General features: G+C 42.3%; 1 protein-coding gene across 1 annotated transcript in view; it reads right to left on the bottom strand.

Moving 5' to 3' along the window:
* Positions 1 to 18,711, bottom strand: part of PTK2B (protein tyrosine kinase 2 beta) — a 166,719-nt gene that overhangs the window by 32,611 nt on the left and 115,397 nt on the right. The window contains 9 exon segments of the mRNA XM_020983973.2: positions 491 to 608; positions 2,997 to 3,098; positions 3,829 to 3,903; positions 4,969 to 5,109; positions 5,482 to 5,536; positions 5,766 to 5,828; positions 12,532 to 12,611; positions 13,423 to 13,510; positions 16,531 to 16,709. Of these exon segments, the coding sequence (XP_020839632.1) occupies positions 491 to 608; positions 2,997 to 3,098; positions 3,829 to 3,903; positions 4,969 to 5,109; positions 5,482 to 5,536; positions 5,766 to 5,828; positions 12,532 to 12,611; positions 13,423 to 13,510; positions 16,531 to 16,709 (901 nt within the window).

The following is an 18,711-nucleotide window of genomic DNA, read 5'->3' as shown; positions in this document are numbered from 1 at the left end:
GCATTTATTACATATGCCTGGCACCATGCTAGATGATAGGGTTATAAAACAAGTCCTGCTCCAAAGGACCTTACATTCTGTTTGGGGGAAACAACACTTATGTCCAAAATATTAACAGAATAAATACAAAGCAATTTTGGGAGAGCTGGGACTAGCAACCTGGGGTTTCAGGAATGCCTTCTTGTAAGAAATGGCATCTGAGCAGACCCTTGAAGGGAGAAGTGGAAGGGAGGAGGACGAGCATTTCAGCATGGGGGACAGAGAGGAAGGAACCAAGATGATGAGGAGGTTGGACTATAGCCCCTGAGCTCCCATCCAGTTCAACAGCTCTGAGCCTATGTATCAGGAGAGTGGACATGGCCCACCCTAAGATCAGTCCTACTTCCCCAAGGCTTCTCTTCCCATTGTCCTGTTAGCTTCCTGCAGGCCTGGCCTCGGGGATTCCTCAGCCCCACTCCCATCCCCCAATTACCTGTGAAAACATGCCCACCTTTCTTGGGGCAAATGATGAGAGAACCCTTATGTTCACCCTGTATCCGACAATAGCCATCGATCAGATCAGCCATATTCTCAGCCTCAGCCAGGGAGGAGGTTTTGATGGACAAGGACTGCAGAGGAAAAACCATTGAGGACTGAGATCCGTGGGGACCGTGGTGAAAATGTCCCCAGTGTAGACATGGTGGGGCCAGTACAGCACAGTCATCAGAATCTTCCCATGCAAGATCTGGGGGCAGCCCATGGTCTCCAGATATGCTATTTAAGCTACTCCTCCATTCTTCCAGCTCTGTTTCTCAGAGCTGCTTCTTCTTTTTGGAGGCAATTGGGGTTAAGTGACTTGCCCAGGGTTACACAGCTAATGAGTATCAGAAGCTGCATCTGAACGCAAGCCCCCTGACTCCAGGACCAGTACTCTATCCACTGCATCACCTAGCTGCCCCCTCTCAGAACTTCTTGAGATCTACCTTCTGCTTCTTGAGATCAATCTCTTTGACCAGCTCCCTAATAGCAATGGTAGCTGGTGTTTACATAGCTCTTTTAAGGTTTGCAAAGCATTTTACAAATAGTATCTCATTTGATCCTCACAACAACCCTGGGAGGTAGGTTCTATTATTATGATTCCCACTTTACAGATGAAGAAACTGAGGTAGACAGAAGTTAAGTGATTTGTCCAGACTCATGCAGCTATTAAACATCTGAGGTCACATTTGAACTCAAGTCTTCTTTACTCCAGGTCCACTGCTCTATGTCACCACCTAGCTGTTGCTAGCCTTAAATCCTATTTACCTTCACCAGTCCTAAAAATCAAGCACTGATATTTTCCACATAAGCACCCACCTCCCAAGACACTGCTCCCCTGACTCCTTCACAACCTGAAACACTGTCGAAGAACTGGATGTTCTTTTCTCAATTAGTAATGACAACAGCTCAAATTTAATTCAAATTGCTAGGTGGAATCATGAATAGAGTACCATGCTTATACTCAAGAAGACCTGAGTTCAAATCCTGCCACAAACACTCACTAGCTACGTGACCCTTGGCAAGTCACTTACCTCTCCAATCTTCAGTTTTCTCATCTATAAATTGGGGATGATGATAATAGCACTTACTTTAAAAGGTCAAATGAGAAAAAAACAAAGATGAAATAAGAAAACAGATTAAGTCCTTTGCAAACCTCAAAGTGCTACACAAATGTTAGCTATCGTTATTATTTAGTGTATTAATTTTTGCAAAGGGCTTTTGTAGCAGATGCCACATGTTTTCCCCAGACCATGGGCCCTAAGGGGCTAACTGGGCCATATGGTGCAGTTAGAAATTCAGTGTACACGTGCAGGCCCTGGTCATGATTATGTAACACAAGAGACCCAGAACAAGGATACAGTTATCATTAAAATAGGATATAGTCCTTTGGAGACATCTGACCTATTCAAGTTCCAAATTAGGTAAGAGAACCCTACCTGCTTCACTATCTGGCTAAATGTGCTAAGGCCCACCATTGATGGGCCCCTCCCTTCCTTCCTGAAAGCTGCTGTTGCTACCAACATGCACACATCCTCATGGGAACTGGGGGATATGGGGAAATCATCAATGTATTATGTAACCTTGTTAAGTATCTGTATATATCCTTGCTGCTTTTACCTAATTAAATCATTTTGGATTTTTTTTTTTGCCATCTGCCTCACTGTCTCAATCTCCCCAAATTCCAACCTTGTCTCTGGGACCAATGAGCACCCAGCCCAGAACAACTTTACATACATTATCTCATCTGATTCTTACAACAACTTTGTGAGGTATTATTATTATCGTTATTATCATTCTTCATTTTATAGGTGAGGGAACTGAGTGTCGAATAGGTTATGACTTGCCTAGGCTCATGTAGCTAGTAAGTATTACAAACAGAATTTGAACCCAGGTTTTCCTGACTACAAGTCCAGGGCCCTATTCATACTGTCTCAGCTGACAGTGGGAAATTGAAGAGTAACATGACATTGTGGTTAGAGTGCTGGTCAGGAAGACTTGGGTTTGAACCCAAAGAAAGGGAAAAACTAGGGGCAGCTAGGTGATGCAGTGGATAGAGTACCGGCCCTGAAGTCAGGAGGACCTGAGTTCAAATCCGGCCTCAGACCAAACACTTGACACTTACTAGCTGTGTGACCCTGGGCAAGTCACTTAACCCCAATTGCCTAAAAAAAAAAATTTTTTTAAAAAGAAAGGGAAAAACTTCCTCTGCCCTCAAAGAGCTCACCTTCTAATAGGAGACATAGCATGTGTACATGTAGGCATGTATACAGAATATATAGCATAGACTAGAAGTGATTTAATAGCGGAGTTCCTCTACAATGATGAAATCACAGAGTCTTCACATAACCTCATCACCAGAAGCCAGGCACCTCTTTTTTTCAATTCCAGTTCCAACTAAATTGGAGTTACAAGAGTCCAACCTAATTGCTTTTGATGGCTCTTACAGAGCCACCAAGGCCCGATGAGTGAGATCTCACCTGAGGTGCGCCTTCAATCCCCAGTTGGAGCAGTGCTTGTCCATCTTCCACCAGTGTACACTTGATGGACTTTATCTGCTTGAACTCGGCCAGGCAGGTGGGCTACAGGGAATAAGTGACTTTTTACATTCATTCAGAAAAAGGGAAACGACTAGATTTTGTTGGCTACTCGGAACCCAGGGGTCAAGCCTGACTGGAACACTGGACATGGGAAGGTGTGGAGAGGCTGAGCAGAGAAGAGGAGGCTAGAGTTCTCCTGGGATGCTCTTACAGACCATGTTTTGTCCTTGCATGCTGGCACTGAGCAGAGTGCCTGGCATGTAGAAGGTGCTCAATAAATACTAGCTGAACTGACATGAACTAAATTTCTCTTGTGGCCATCTCCTGAGGACTCTTCTATATCCCTTATTTCTTTCTACCATATCTTCCTTCACATCTTTCCAACTCATCTATTCTTCTTATGTATCTATCCCTGTTCTGCCCTCCCCCTTCCATTGTGCCCTCTGGAATCCTGTTCTATTATTAACAAATTTCCCATCATATTAGACACTTGCCCTCCCTTCAGAAACTATTTTATAAATATCTGATATCAAATTGTCTCTGTACATGCTGTTTTCAAATGGGGTAAAGTCCTTTATTTCTCTTTTTGTATCCCAAGGGCCCAACACAGTATCTTGCACACAGCAGGCAGCACTTATTAAATGTTTATTGAATTCCCAACCCCCTTCTGTGTCTTACGGAGAAGGGAAGAAGATAGGGGCAGCTGTGATTGCTATACTCTAAAGGGTTCTCCACCTCTCCTGCCGCATGTACCTTATTACCTCCAGCCTACCTTTGCATCCTGACTGGTCAGCTGGCGGATGCCCTTGGGCCCAATGACCAGGTCTACAGTAATATTCCACCCTTGCTGGAAGGAAGGTAGAGAATAGATTATTGTACTCAATTCCTTCTCACCACACCTCAAGAACAGGCCTCCAATAAGATAAGAAGAAAATTTGCTTAAAATGGGTCAGCCTTTGATTTTGTTCTGTTTTTTGTACCCCTGGTGCATGCACAAAGGAAGTCTTTCAGAAAAGCTTATTGACTATGGAGTCTGAATGCAGATCAAAGCATATTGTTTGCTTTCTCTGTCATTTTTTTGTTTCTTCTTTCTCGTGGTTTCTCCCATTGGTTCTAATTCTTCTTTACAATATGACTAATGTGAAAATAGGTTTAATACGGATGTATATGTTGAGCCTATATCAATTTACACACTGTCTTGGGGTGAGGGGAGGGGAGAGATGGGGAGAAAATTTGGAACTCAAAATCTTATGGAGGGGTTTGTTGAAAACTAAAAATAAATAAATGTTTATTAATTAGGAAAAAAAGAAAAGAAAAGCTTCTTGAATTAAGTTGAATTCCATTCTTCTACCGGCTTAGAATGAAAGCTCCTTAAATTTAGGAACTTTTTGTATTCCCCTCACCCAGCACTCCGCACGACACATAGTAGGTGCTCGATGATGCTTGTGACTTGACTTTGTATAAGAGAATGAGGGACAGAGATTTCTTAGACTTCCAATGTCCCTCTTGTTTTCCTTCAGCTGTTAGATTTCTATAGTCCTTTTCCTCCCTCCCCAAGCAGAACCTCCCCATCCCACCTTTATACCTACCTAACACACATGCACACACTCATAAAACAACAACAACAAACAATAGAGAAAATCATAGATATCAGAAGAGACTTCAAAAGATCATCTGGTTCAGTCCCTTGGATTCAGACAGGTAAAATATTATATAACTTCATTTTATAAAGGAAACAACTGTAGCCTACTTCAGTAGATATACTTCATCTGGATGCCCTGACCCTCAAGAACACCCAAAGCTGGGTGTTGGTTGGTTTGTTTTTCTCTCTGCTGGCCTCATTGGGCCCAGACATTGAGAAACATGGGATCTAGCACTTGGAGGGGATAAAGAAAGCTGGAGAAGCCATTACTATGAGTTCACAGCGATAGGTCTCCTGGTCAATGTTGGCAAATCCGGCAAGCGTGTTGAAAAATTTCCTGACACATTCTTCTTCCTTCAGAGAGGCGTACTGCTGAAAGGTTTGCTGGATCATCTTTCGGAATTGTTTGGGCTGTAAAGGAGAAGCCATGAGAGATGGAGGTGGGGAGGTGGAGCATATTGTAACCTGCTCCTCATGATCCCCACCCTACCCTTTAGGCTACCTACCCATAGACCAGATAAAGGAAGGACCATAGTATAAACATGGCCAGAGAGGATGCTATCTAGTATAGAAAAAATCCCCAAGACCCCACTGGTAGGCCCTATAAATTTATACTGATGACATTACATAAAAGCATAGCTGAGAAAACCTCCTTTCTGTGGGCCACTCTTCTCCTAAAAGGCCCTAAAATAATGAATATTCACTAGTTTCCCAAAGAAAATTTCTCCTCTTCCCTTTGCCTGACAACGAATTTGGAGAAGTTCTCTTCTCCCTCTTCCTCACCTTCAGATTCTCCTGCATCTGCTTTGGGAAAAACAGGTCCAGCCCCACCTCCTTCCTAGAACAGAAATCAACCAATGGTAACTCATCCCAAACCCAAAGCCTCTTGTCCAATCAGAGATAAATAGGAGGGCGTGGATTTTGGGGGAAAAGGTTCCACTTGGTCCAGGAATGATTGGGTCCCCCAATTTGATTCACCAAAATGGGATAAAAGTCAAGGATCTGGAGAATGGTAGAAGGGAAGAAAGGGAATGAAGAGACAGGATGGAGGGACTGTAGATACTTACTCCAGGAGCTCAAAGTTGGACTTCTTGTCAAGGGCATTGTGGGGCATGTCTTTAAAAAACCTCCTATGAAGAACAGGAGAGATGGTGGCTAGTAAACCAGGGCTCAGCAATTAAATCACTTGTACTGATACACACTGGACTGGGGGATCCCAAGCACCTGGGGAGACCCTGACTAGATAGTTACAGAGTTCCATAGTCTGACTTAAAAAAAAAGACCCCTTCCCCCGGGGCCATTCCTAAAACTAGACCCATTGCCTATAGCTCCAGGGTGCAAGGCCCCCACTCTACTGTGGCTCAAGGAGGCATTTGACAGGGGAAGAAGCGGCAATTTTGTCAGCTGGTGTAAATAAAGACTTGAGATTCCTATATACACAGAATTTTTCCTTCTTCCTATGACTGAGAAGAAGCAGGTAGATATTTTCAGACATAGCTAATATGGGAATTTATTTCGCTTGATAATATTAATATTTGCTATAAGGGTTTTGTTTTTCTTTTACATTTTTCCAGGGTGGGTAGGTAGGAGATAAGAGGTAGAAAGAAAGAAGGGTCATAGGGGAGTCCTTTTTAAAAATTCAGAGAATGGAAAGAAGTCCAGAAAGAAGCACAGACAAAAAGGATTGTTTTGAAAGGTACCATTTGAACTTGTTACATGTTGCAAAGAAAAGGAAGCTGTACATAATAGAGACTTACAGCTTCATGCATAACCCCATTCTGATATATGTGTGTATGCAAATGTCCATTTTAGTGTTTGTTAAATTCAGATAAAAATCTAAAACAAATTAAAGATAAAAGCAGATAGAACTCCCTCTTCTATTTCCTCATCCTCTCAATTCCCTTAGGCATCATGTTTTGTGATATTTTTTGTTCTCTTCAAAACTGCCCTTGATATTTATTTTAACTTGATTTCACCTAATTTTTTTGAGAGGTACTTAGGGCTGCACAATGCTAGGGATGGTCCCAGGCCATATACCCACCTAGGTATGGTCTTTCTTATATATAGCCCCCAATACTAAGGGTCCCTAAGTCCTATCCAAAGTTGGATTATCCCAGTGGCCAGGGCTGTTCATTTCTGTGGAGAGAAGCCAAGGAAGCAGCAGCTGATGATATGACCTTAACCTTTCCTGGTACTAAACGGCTGCTTCATACTGACCCATTGAAGTAGGTGTCCCCACTCCCACCAGACACCAGTTACTTCAGAGGTCAATCTGTCCAGTAATCCCTACTTTTCTGTGGGCCTCACATAGCTCCTCTTGCTATATTCACATGTGTCTCTTTTATCCCCTTGGAAAAAGTCCTCTGGAAACCCTTCTATGCTGTAGTTCAATTAAAAAAAAACAGTCATTATAGATAAATAGTCAAATCATAGTAGGAAGTCTGCCTGAGATGACTATCATCCTGAATTCTTAGGATCAGAAGGAACCTTAGGGGTCACCTAGTCCAGGCTCTTACCCCAAGAGGAATTTTCTCTTCCATATCCCTAACAGGCAGTCAGTCATCCTGTCTTTGCTAGAATATTTCCACTGATGAGGTGCTCATTACCCCACTCTCACTTTCAGACAGACCTGACTGTGGGAAAGTTCTTCATTATATCAGACCAAAACAAGCCTCCCAATGGTCTGGTTGCCTTGTGGAATCAAATAGGATAAAACAAATCCCTCTTCCATATGACAGCCCTTCAAATATTTGAAGATAATACCATGTCCCTCCACATCTTCTCTTCTCCAGACTAAACATTCCTTCAACATTGCATTTAAATGAGGAAAAAATGGTGGAGAGAATGAAATAGACAGAGAATAACAGAGACTGAAGGGTAGCTAGGTGGCTCAGTGGATAGAGTGCTGAGCCTGAAATCAGGAAGACCTGAGTTCAAATCCAGTCTCAGACACTTATTAGCTTTATGATCCTGGGCAAGTCATTTAACCCTGTTTGCCTCAGTTTCCTCATCTGTAAAATGAGCTGGAAAAGGAAATAGCAAACCATTCTAGTATCTTTGCCAAGAAAAGCCCAGATAGGTTCACGAAGAGTCAGACATGACTGAACAGCAATGGAAAATAGGGACTGACCAAAACAGAAAGACTCTTATGAACTTGCCCTCTTTTCCCTACCCCCACAAGTCACTCAGTCTACAAGATTAGTGACTTTTTGGTCTCTTAAAGACTGCTTTTGATGTTCATTTTAACTGGATTTCACCTGGATAAAAATACCTGATGGGTGAAGGCTGGGGGGAAGCAGAGCAGAGGAAGACTGATGGGAACTTGGGCTTGGACACAGACAGTCACGTTATTCTCAAATGTTAGTAATAGAGAAGAAAATTGATAGCAATAAAGTACTCAATTATATTTTTTCTATTAAAAATATGCCATCTGAAAATAGCAATGTAAATATGAATGCAATTATGGCATAACAGTAATGAGAGAAAACACCATTTGACCTTGATTGCTCTCCTCTTCCTAATCTTGATTTGTTATCAATCACTGCTCATAATGAGGTACAAACTTACCCTGGCTGGTTTCCTAAGTCAAAGGTCTTCTGAGACTGTGCCCTGGCTATTTGGCAGTCAAATCCCTGGACCATTTCCTCTACTTGGCAATGACTTTGATGACCATGCTGTTGATTACCCACTCTTCCTCCACTAAACTCTTCCATTTATGTATAGGATGAAAGAATGAATGAGAAATATTTACTGTGTACCTATTTTAAGCCAAGCACCCTCCCCTGCTATTTCTGGGGATTTGTTTGTTTTAAAACCTTCAATGTAGGTTTATAAAGAGTATTTTACCCTCTTCACTTCTCCCCTCCCCACTCTCCTGAATCAACTAAATGTATTATGAATTGTCAGAACAGTTTCATAATAGAATCATAGGATCTAGAGATGAAAAAAACCTTGTCTAGTCTAATCCTCCAATTTACAGATGAGAAAACTCAGGCACAGATCATTTTGACTTGCCTAAGGTCACGAATTTAGGAAATAGAGGAAAAAAATAGAAAAAAAGGAAATAGAAGAGCTCTGGCTCTAAACTCTGTCTACTTTATAAACTCTATTTATTACATCACACTGACTCTCTTTGAGTTTCCTCGTATTTGTTTATTTGAAGATGGCCTCCACTCCCTACCCACCCATACACATATCTGGAGAATCACTTAGAATCAATCAAAACTGAAGAGAGGAAAAAGTCACATATAATAATACAAGTATAAATTTATCTCTGATCTGATCTAAATAAAACAAATCCCTACAGAAATGGGAACTAATTAGTCACTGCTGTCACGTCTCTAAAACAACACATCTCCTGAGTACTTTCTATTGGGTTCATTGTTCTGTTTACTCAGCTGACTTAATGTTTATCTTATATTTCAAAACTTGGACAAAGCCCATCTAATCATTAGAAAATGGAGCATTTGTATCTTCTAATGGGGAAGTTTCTGGACAGGAACCAGCAATTTCAAATCCCAATTTGGGGGCAGGGAGAAAAAAGAGAAAGGAACATGAAGACAAATTAGATGCAATAATCATATTTTTATATATATGTACACATACACACATAAATACACATATATACACATGCATATATATATTTTATACACATATACTTCTTTTTTAAGGTGGGCAACTGAGACTTATTTGAAAAGAAAAGGTGGTAATTTCATAGCTGATGAGCTGATTTACATGCAGTCAACATTCCTCATTATTGTCGTTGCTGTTCAGTTGTTCAGTCCTGTCTGACTCTTCGTGACCCCATTTGGGGTCTTCTTGGCATAGAAACTGAAGTGGATTGCCATTTCCTTCTCTAGACCATTTTGAAGAAACACAGGCAAACAGGGTTAAGTGACTTGCCCAGGGTCACACAGGTAGTTAGTGTCTGAGGCTGGATTTGAATTCAGGTCTTCCTGACTCTAGGCCTGGCGCTCTATCCACTGTACCACCTAGCTGCCCTATAGTCAACATAGAGGATTCTTATAGATAACTCCTTTCAACTAACCCCCAGTAGCTAACACAAGTGGTCCATGATTAACTGAGCAAAAGATAATATAAATTATCTTGATCTCTCTTGGAAAAAGAGATTTTCACACAGGACCATACACTTAGAACTAAAAGAGGCTTTAGAGACCCTCTAATTGAACCAGGTGCAGAATTAGAGGTCCAGGAATGTTAAAAGATTTGCTCAAGGTCAAATGGATAATAACAGGCAGAGATGGGATCTGAATCTATGTGCTCTGACTCCAAGAACCAGTGTCACTAGGAACCTATTAAGGTAGTTAATGTCTCATCTTATTCATTCCAGGACAAATAATACCTTTATTCAGTGACCTGTAGGTTATTGTAAACCTTTCAAGAAATGGAGATGGAGGGAATAGTCATGGGTCTGGTATCAATCACTCAACCAATAAAAAATAAGCATTTATTAAGCACTTACTATATATCAGGCACTGTGCTAAGGGATGGGAATACAAAGACAAAAAGCAAAAGCAGTTCCTTCCCTTCAGGAGATTACATCCCAACAGAGAAGACAACATGTACGTATATAAGATGCAAAGTAGATACAAGGTACCCCTAGAAGGGAAGGCACTAGCAATAGAGGCAGGGGAGGTGGATCCAGAAAGTGGTACTAAAGCTAAGTCTTCAAAGAAGACATGGATAAAATGCAGAAGTGAGGAGCAAGCACAGTCCAGGCATAGGGACAGCCACTACAAAGACATGGACGAGGAGACTGAGCAGTGTATGTAAGGAACAGTAAGTGGGCTAGGATGGCCAGTGTAGCTGGATAGTAAAGTGGATGGAGATTGACTGAGAGGATGCTGGCACCATTGAGAGCGCTAAGGAATTTTAGAAGGTGGTGGATGGGGGAGGGGGCAGGTATAGGAAGGGAAGATACTGAATTCTGATTTGGACTTGTTGAGTCTGAGATGCTTATGGGACATGCATTTCAAAATGTCCAAATAGGCAGTTTGGAATGCAGAAGGAAGACTAGGGCTGGATATATAGATCTGGAAGTAATCTGCATAGAGATAATATAATCGATGGGATCTCAGGAGATCAGCAAGTAAGAGAGAACAAAGCGAAAAAAGAGGGCTCAGGCTGGAAACTCAAGGGTCACCCACAGTTAATTAGGGCATAAGATGGGTGAAGACCAAGAAAAAGACACTGATGAGAAGCAGTTAGACAGGTAGGAGGAGGGACAAGAGAGGTGGATCATGAACCCCCAGAAAGGAAAGAGCATGCAGAAGGAGAAGGCAGTCAATGAAGTCAATGCTGCAGAGAGGTCAAGCAGAATGAGGACTGTCCATTAAAGGAGAAAATTAAGAGATCATTGGTAATTTGGGAGAGTTTGCATCCTCAGATCTGCAGGAATGGACTTTATACTCTGACTTATAGAACTGTACTGTTTTGTTGCTCGTTAGCTGAATGTGTACCATGCTGAAAACATTTTGGAGAAAGGGAAGCAGGGAGCAACGATGGGGAAGGCCAAGCATACTGTCCTTGGAAGAGAAACACCTTTTATCCCACATCTTTTGGGGCACATTTTGCTACAAAACCAGCAGTCCCTTCCGGCATGCTGGAACAATTGAAGGGATCCTCCACTCTCCCCAGTACTCATGGCTCTCTGGGGATTTATGAGAAGTTCAAATCATTCATAGGTAGGGTGTTGAAAATACTGGATTTGAAGTCAGAAGATCTGAATTTGAAATCTGTGCCACTTACTACCTGTGTGTCCTTAAACACTTATTGGCCCTTATTGGCCCTTAATTTCCTTCTCTGTAGTGATCCCTGCTATACTCCCATGGACATCCCAGGGCATCCTACACCCTGTTTTCTAGAACAAAAGCCAGAACTCTCTAATGACCCTCCAATTTGTAGAAGTAGAAAGAAGGAGTCCCAGAATCTCCCAAAGATTTGGAATAACCAGTGAGCTGAATAGCTTTCCAATGATATCCCCCCCACCCCTGACTCAGTCTCTTTGCAGTGGGCTGGGGTGGGCTGAATAGGATATGTAATAACTTGGAGGTGTAGCTAAGTGGCAATGTTCTGTCTCTATCACCACACAGTGCTAAGGATGATGTCTAGATACAACTGGGTATAAAGACAAAGAGGGATTACTGAATGGAGAAGCATTCAGACAGTGAAAGAGGAGATAATGACAGAATATCAGACATGAGAGGGATGCTAGAATTCACCTAACCAACCCCTTCCATTGTGGAGGTGAGGATGCTGAGACACAGAAAAATGAAGATACCTGCTCAAGGTCACTGAAGGCCTTAATGACAGAGTCAGCAAAGATAATGAAATTAGGCCCAGATATTCACACACACACACACACACAACACACACACACACACCCCTCCCAAGACTGTCTAATCCATCAGAGTGAAATGCTTTGCATCTTTCTCAGGACCTGTTTTCTCTTCTCCAATAGCCAATAGTTTGTAAATGAGGCTAGAAAGATGGGTGGATAAAACAGGCTGATTTTAGGTAACTTAGGACTAAGTGCTAAAGAAGTAAACAAAGAAACTGTAGGCAAATGCAGGAGGGAGGCAAGGACAGTGGACAGAAAAACAGGTCAGTATGTACCACCAAGCAGCCAAGCCTTAGTACCCAAGTCTCAGATCTTCTACGCTTTCTCCCCTCTCCTATTCTCTCCCTTTGACTTCGGGAAGGAAGCCTGGGTCAACTGTGAACAGGGAAAACAAGAAGAGATGGGCAGTCTCTGCCCACGGTACCTGGCTCACATCCACAAGGTGCCCCAGTAAGAGATGGAAAGTCACCTACCTGAGCTCCAGACAGCCCAGCTGGAGCGCCATGCCTTCACTGACCTTGCTGGCATAGCGTTGCATGTAGTCACTCCGTAGCTGTGGAGCACAAAGGGACATCAATCAAGGAGCAGTAAGTGTCTACTATGTACCAGGCACTGAACTAGGACACTAAGACAAAAACAATCCCTTTCCTAAGGATCTTACATTCTATCAGATGTATTATACATAAGCAAATGCAAATATATATATATATATATATATACACACACACACACATAAATTAATGATAAGGTAATGGGGGAGGGAAATGTACTAGTAGCTAGAGAGATCAAGAAAGGCCTCATGCAGGATGGGGCACTTCCACTGAGCTTTGAAGGAAGGAAGGGACCCTAAGAGGCAGAGATGAGGAAAGAATGCATTCCAGATATGGGGGACAGTCAGTAGAAATGTATGGAGGAAGAAAATGGGCCCAGACCCCCAAGCTCTTTCTCTTTCATACCCACCCTCATGGAGAGCATAAGATTTAATCTCAGTTTTATCACTGATTTGCGATGTGCCCTGGGGCAAGAGACTCTCTTTCTCAGGACCTGTTTTCTCTTCTCCAATAGCCTGACCTTTCAGGAGAGAAAGTTCCCCAGGAAAGCAGAAGAGGCAGTGGGAGCCTTGAATAGGGGGTTAAACTAGGGAGATAGAAAAATGACAGCACAGAGTCTGCCTGGGAGCCAGCTGTGACATTCTAGGATTCCAATCTAGGGGCAAAGTGGGGAAACTGGACAACAAGGCCAGGGAATGAACACCACTGCAGAGATGCCCGGATTGGCTCCCTACAAATGCTGACCTCTATTGTGTCCTCCCACACTGGCTCCCAAAGAAAGAAAAATGAGACTCAGGGTTCCAGAAGCCTCACCTGTTGGTAAAAGTAAAGCAGCGTGGTTCTATCTTCTTTCAGGGCCTCCATGAAGTCCTCTGGTAAGTAGCGGATCTGCAGGTCATACCTGAGGCAGGAAATTCAGAACCTCTGGTCTGGGATGGGGCAGCTGGTGCCTGAAGGGGGTAAAGGGGCCAGCAGAGGAGGGGCAGAGGCAGACAAGGAGCCTGACGTGCAGGGGTCCTCCTTGGACTGTGTTGGGCTTTCTCTGAACTCTTAACCAAAGCCTGTTCCCTCCCAGGGAGACAACATGGGATGGTAGAAAGAATGATGGATTTGGAATCCAAGGAACTGAGCTCAAAGTCCCTTTCTTCCACTTGTTACCAGTATGACTTTGGGCAAGTCATTCACCTCTCTGAGCCTCAGTCTTTTCACCTATAAAATGAGGATCACCTCTGAGGAAACTTCCAGGGCTAGACTTATCATTCAGTGATCACTGGGGTGGGTATAAAATCACATGGTCAGATTCCCAGATTTTGCTTTAGCATCTGACTCATCACACGATGATTGCTTCTCTGACCACTAGTAAAAGTAATAATCATAATAACCAACATAAAGTACTTAAAATTTTTCAAATCACTTTTCATACTTCACCTCATTTGAGCCTTACAACACCCTCATGAGGTAAATGTTACGGTATTATCATCCCCCCCTTTACAGATGAACAGACTGAGGCTCAGTGAGTTTTAGTGACTTGCTCAGGGACTTGCTTAGTATTTCTGTCAAGATTTGAACCTAGGTCTCATAGCACTTTATTCATTAAGCCATGTTGCCTCTATGACAGCTACCTAATTATCTTTATCTTGAGTACCCTTCAAGAGTTCCAATAGAGTCCTTATATAACATCTTCCCAACTAAGGAAGTTTCTGGGTTACAGATCACCAGTTTGGAGGCACTGTGGTACACAGGGAAAAGCACTGGCTTTAGAGCAAAAGGCTTGGGTTCAAATCTTGCTTCTGATGCTCATTAGCTGTGTGACTTTGGGCAAGTTATTTAACCTCACTCAGTTTCCTCAATTATCAAATGAAGAGTTGGACTTGATGGTTCTTGAGTCCCTTCCAGATCTAGATCTATATTCCTAAGTCCCTATGAGGTCTGTTATGTGAGCATAGTGGGTTCATGGTGAGCCCAAGATAAGCTTTCCAGAACTCAATCTACAGAAACTATGGGAAGATATGAAGGTATGGCTCTACTCAATTTCCCTAGAATTCTTCTCTTTCCCACCTGGCTAGGATGAGCCTTGGCTATGAAAGAATGAAGAACTCTCCCCTTATTGTTAATGGTTGGGGCCTTTCTAATGCTGGGAACTGGGCTGATGGTCTCTGAAAGAGCCGGCCTTGGAATTGGATGGAGGGAGCCCCAAAGGTCCCTGTCTTTGAACAGGAAAAGGAACCCAGAGTGGATTGGAGTGAAGCCAGGGGAAAGTATGCGGAGGTCTTTCTCCCAAGCAGCAGGACAGCTAAAAACACAGCAGGGCCAGGACAAGAGACTAGTTATATGGGAGTGGAGCTAGTTAGCTCAAGAAGTGGATAATGCCCCTATGGTTAGAATAGGGGTATCTTAACAAGAGCTCTGAAACTCAACAAACTCGGAAGTTGTTTTTTTTTTAATTTTCACCTTTTTTAACTTTGGTAGCAAATAAAGTATTTTTTAAAACCTCACCTCTGTCTCTGGTTAGCTGTGGGGTGGAAAGTGGGATATCATTGCTCAAGCCAGGAGAATCAGGGGGTATTCAGTACACCCTGGAAGCATGAATATAGACTGGTTGCCATAGTGGAGAGTTGCACAAGGGATTGTCCTCACGGTAGTTTTGGTAAAGTTCATTTTTTATTATGCGCTTTTTTTGCTGGTTTGGGACCAAAACTATGATTTCATTGGTAAAAGGAACTCCTCTCTACCAGCAACTTATAGTCTTAGGGAGCACCTGGTATATTGAGAGATTAAGTAATTTACCTAGGGTCACACACATGATGATGATGATGATGATGATGATGGCTAGCATTTAAAGCACTACCTCAGGGCTTTAAGGCTGAGGTAGTAACCTAGTAATATTTGCCAAGTGCTTTATATCCTGTCACTCATTTGATGGAGTGTGTATACATATAGTAATGAAGTATTGTGTATCAGAGATAGGACTTGCACCCAGGTCTTATCCTAGGCATGAAGAGGATAAATTAAATTTAGATAGCCAAGATTACAGATTTCAAGTTGGAAAGGACATTCAGTCTGAGGCAGCTAGGTGACACAGTGGTTAGAGTGTTAGATTTGGAATCAGGAAGTCCTGAATTCAAATCCTGCCTTAGATACTTACTGGCTGGGTGATCTTAGGTGCTTAACCTCTCTGTTTCTCAATTTCCTCATCTGTAAGATAGGGATAATCCCAGGCTTGTTGTAAGGATTAAGTGAATTAACATTTACAAAGTGCTTTGTAGACCTTAAAGTTCTATATAAATGCTAGCTATTAATATAGAAATCTAGCTATTATTAAGGTCATCTAGGCAAATTCTTTCTCTTTTTAAGTTGAGAAAAGTAAAGCCCAGAGGTCAAGTAATTTGCCAAGGAAATAAATGGCAGAGCCAGAATTTGAACCCAGGTCCAGACCCATTGTACTACACTGCCTCTTTCTGATTCTGAGGTTAGGTCTCTGGAGAAAGAAGAACACTTTTGGACTAGGGCTTCCCAAGCTGATCCTCTTGCTGTGGTGTATCTATTATCTCAAGAGTCTCAGAGAAAGCACTGGGATGATGGAAAATTCCCTATGCCTTAAGTCAGCCCACTCCAATACACTCTCTACTCTGTTGTTATTTTGTCATTTTCAATCATGTCCTAATCTTCATTATTCCATTTGAGGTTTTCTTGGCAAAGATACTGGAGTGGTTTGCCATTTCCTTCTCCAGATCATTTTACAGATAAGAAAACTGAGGCAAACAGGGTTAAGTGACTTGCCCAGGGTCATGCAGATAAGAAGTGTTTGTGGCCAGATTTGAACTCACAAAGATGAGCCCTCCTGACTCCAGGCCCAATGTTCCATCCACTGCACCACTCAATTGCCCATTTCTACCCTAGGGATTTGCTCCTCTGTCCTACCTCCATTCGGCTTCGACGTGTAGACATTCATACTTCTCCTGCACCTCTCCCACCGTCAGCTGAGGGTGCAGCCAGTGGATCTCATCAGATTTCATGTGTTTCAGTCTCAGGCCATAGCACTCAGTCAGCTGGATGTTGGGCCCAATCCGCCCACTTAGCAGGATAGAGGTGATGATCTCCTATCGAAGAGATGAGTGGGAGAAATGTGAGACTGAGGGAGAGATGGCAACGATCACAGATTTAGGGCCAAAGGAGAGAGCATCTAGTCCAATGGCCTCATTTTATAGATAAGGAAACTGAGGCCCCAGTGAAGTTAAGCAACTTGTCCAATGTCACACAGGTAGTAAGCAGCAAAACCAGGATTTGAACCCAAGCCCTATGACTCTTTCCACTATTCACAAGGAAAGGAACAGAAAGAAGAGGAAATATGGAGGTAAGAAAAGATGACATGGAGAGGGGGGAAAGAAAAGGATTCATCAGGATATTCCTGCAAGGGATTTAAATCAAAATGCCAAATACTAATTGAGTTCATATAACATATAAGGTATTTCTTAGAACACAGGAGAATATCAGAAAATGAAGAGTAGAATAGGGCAGAGACTGAAAGTGAAGCCTATTTGACCTGAATAGACCAAGTTCAGCTGAACTGGACACCATCATTGTGACAGAAGAAGAGCTAATCTGGGAGTCAGGAAAACCAAGCTCATGAAAAATACCTATTGTTCAGATTATGGGCACGCAAATTCACAGACAACCTACAGAACCCATCCATATCTAGGGAGTCCCACATGCCCGGAATGCTAGATAGATAGATAGACAGACAGACATACACACAGATAAATACATAGACATATATGTGTATGCATTATATATATACATATATAGACACACACATGTATAGAAATTTATACATATATACATACCTACATATATACATAATGTATAATATACCTATGTATATATACATATATACAAATATATGGGACAGTTAGGTGGCCCAGTGGATAGAGCACCAGGCCTGAAGTCAGAAAGACTCATCTTTCTGAGTTTAAATCTGGCCTTGGACACTTACTAGCTGTATGACTCTGGACAAGTCACTTAACCCTGTTTGCCTGTTTCCTCATCTGTAAAATGAGCTGGAGAAGCAAATGGCAAACCGCTCCCGTATCCTTGCCAAGAAAACTCCAGATAGGGTCACGAAGAGTCAGACATGACTGAAACAACTCAATAACAACAAAAATGTATATACACATACATGCATTTGTGGATATATGGGGTGTGCACATAGACACCCACATGTATACACATATGTATATAGAGATATGTATATGTCATACATATACTATATACATACATCTACATCTATATCTGTTTGTCTATCTATCTATCTGTGGCAGACATTGCTAATAGATAATGAATTCAAAGAGATGGTTCGTTTCTTTTCCCATACACTGTTTCAAATCCAGCTAGCCAGGGCAACCGAATTGGCAATACCAGCAATGGGAGAGGGGGCTATCCTGTATCTGGAGACCATTTGGCTGGTGGTTTGCCTGTACCACCACCTGGTGGTCAAGTTGTGCACTACACTTTCTTAAAGGTTGAAAAAGAATCATAGCTCTCTAGTTGGAAGGGACTTTAGAGATCATCAGCTAACTAACTAATTGATTAATTGGTTGACTGAAAGCCTGCTTTTCTGTAGGTTTGTCGGAAGCCAGAAAAGATCCGAGTCTGGAGTACAATTGCTACTGAAGCATCTCAAGCGTCACCTGAGACACCAACCGAGCATATGCCTAGGGCACACCACTGTCCACAAGATAATAATAACTGACATTTATATAGCATTTTAAAGTTTTCAGAGCACTTTCCATGCATTATCTCATTCGATCCACCTAAAAATCCTGTGAGGCAGATGCTAGCATTATCCTCATCTTACAAGTGAAGAGAGACTAAGTGATTCGTCTGTGGTTGCACATCTATTAAGTGAGGTGACAGTCAAATTCAGTTCCTTGTGACTGCAAGAACAGTGTTCTGTCCACTATGCTACAGAGAGGATGCTGAAGGGCCAATCTATACAATCCTCAAGTTCCTACACTCATTTTTAAAAGGAGGGAAACTGAGGCCCAGAGAGATGAAAGTCACTTGCTTAGACTACACAGGTTCATTACTCAATTCTCTTAAACT

Source organism: Phascolarctos cinereus, unplaced genomic scaffold (assembly GCF_003287225.1).
Source record: "Phascolarctos cinereus isolate Bilbo 61053 unplaced genomic scaffold, phaCin_HiC Scaffold_2;HRSCAF=192, whole genome shotgun sequence".
Lineage (NCBI taxonomy): Eukaryota > Metazoa > Chordata > Mammalia > Diprotodontia > Phascolarctidae > Phascolarctos > Phascolarctos cinereus.
The sequence above is the reverse complement of the archived record's forward strand: the minus strand, read 5'-3'. Positions and strand labels throughout refer to the sequence as shown.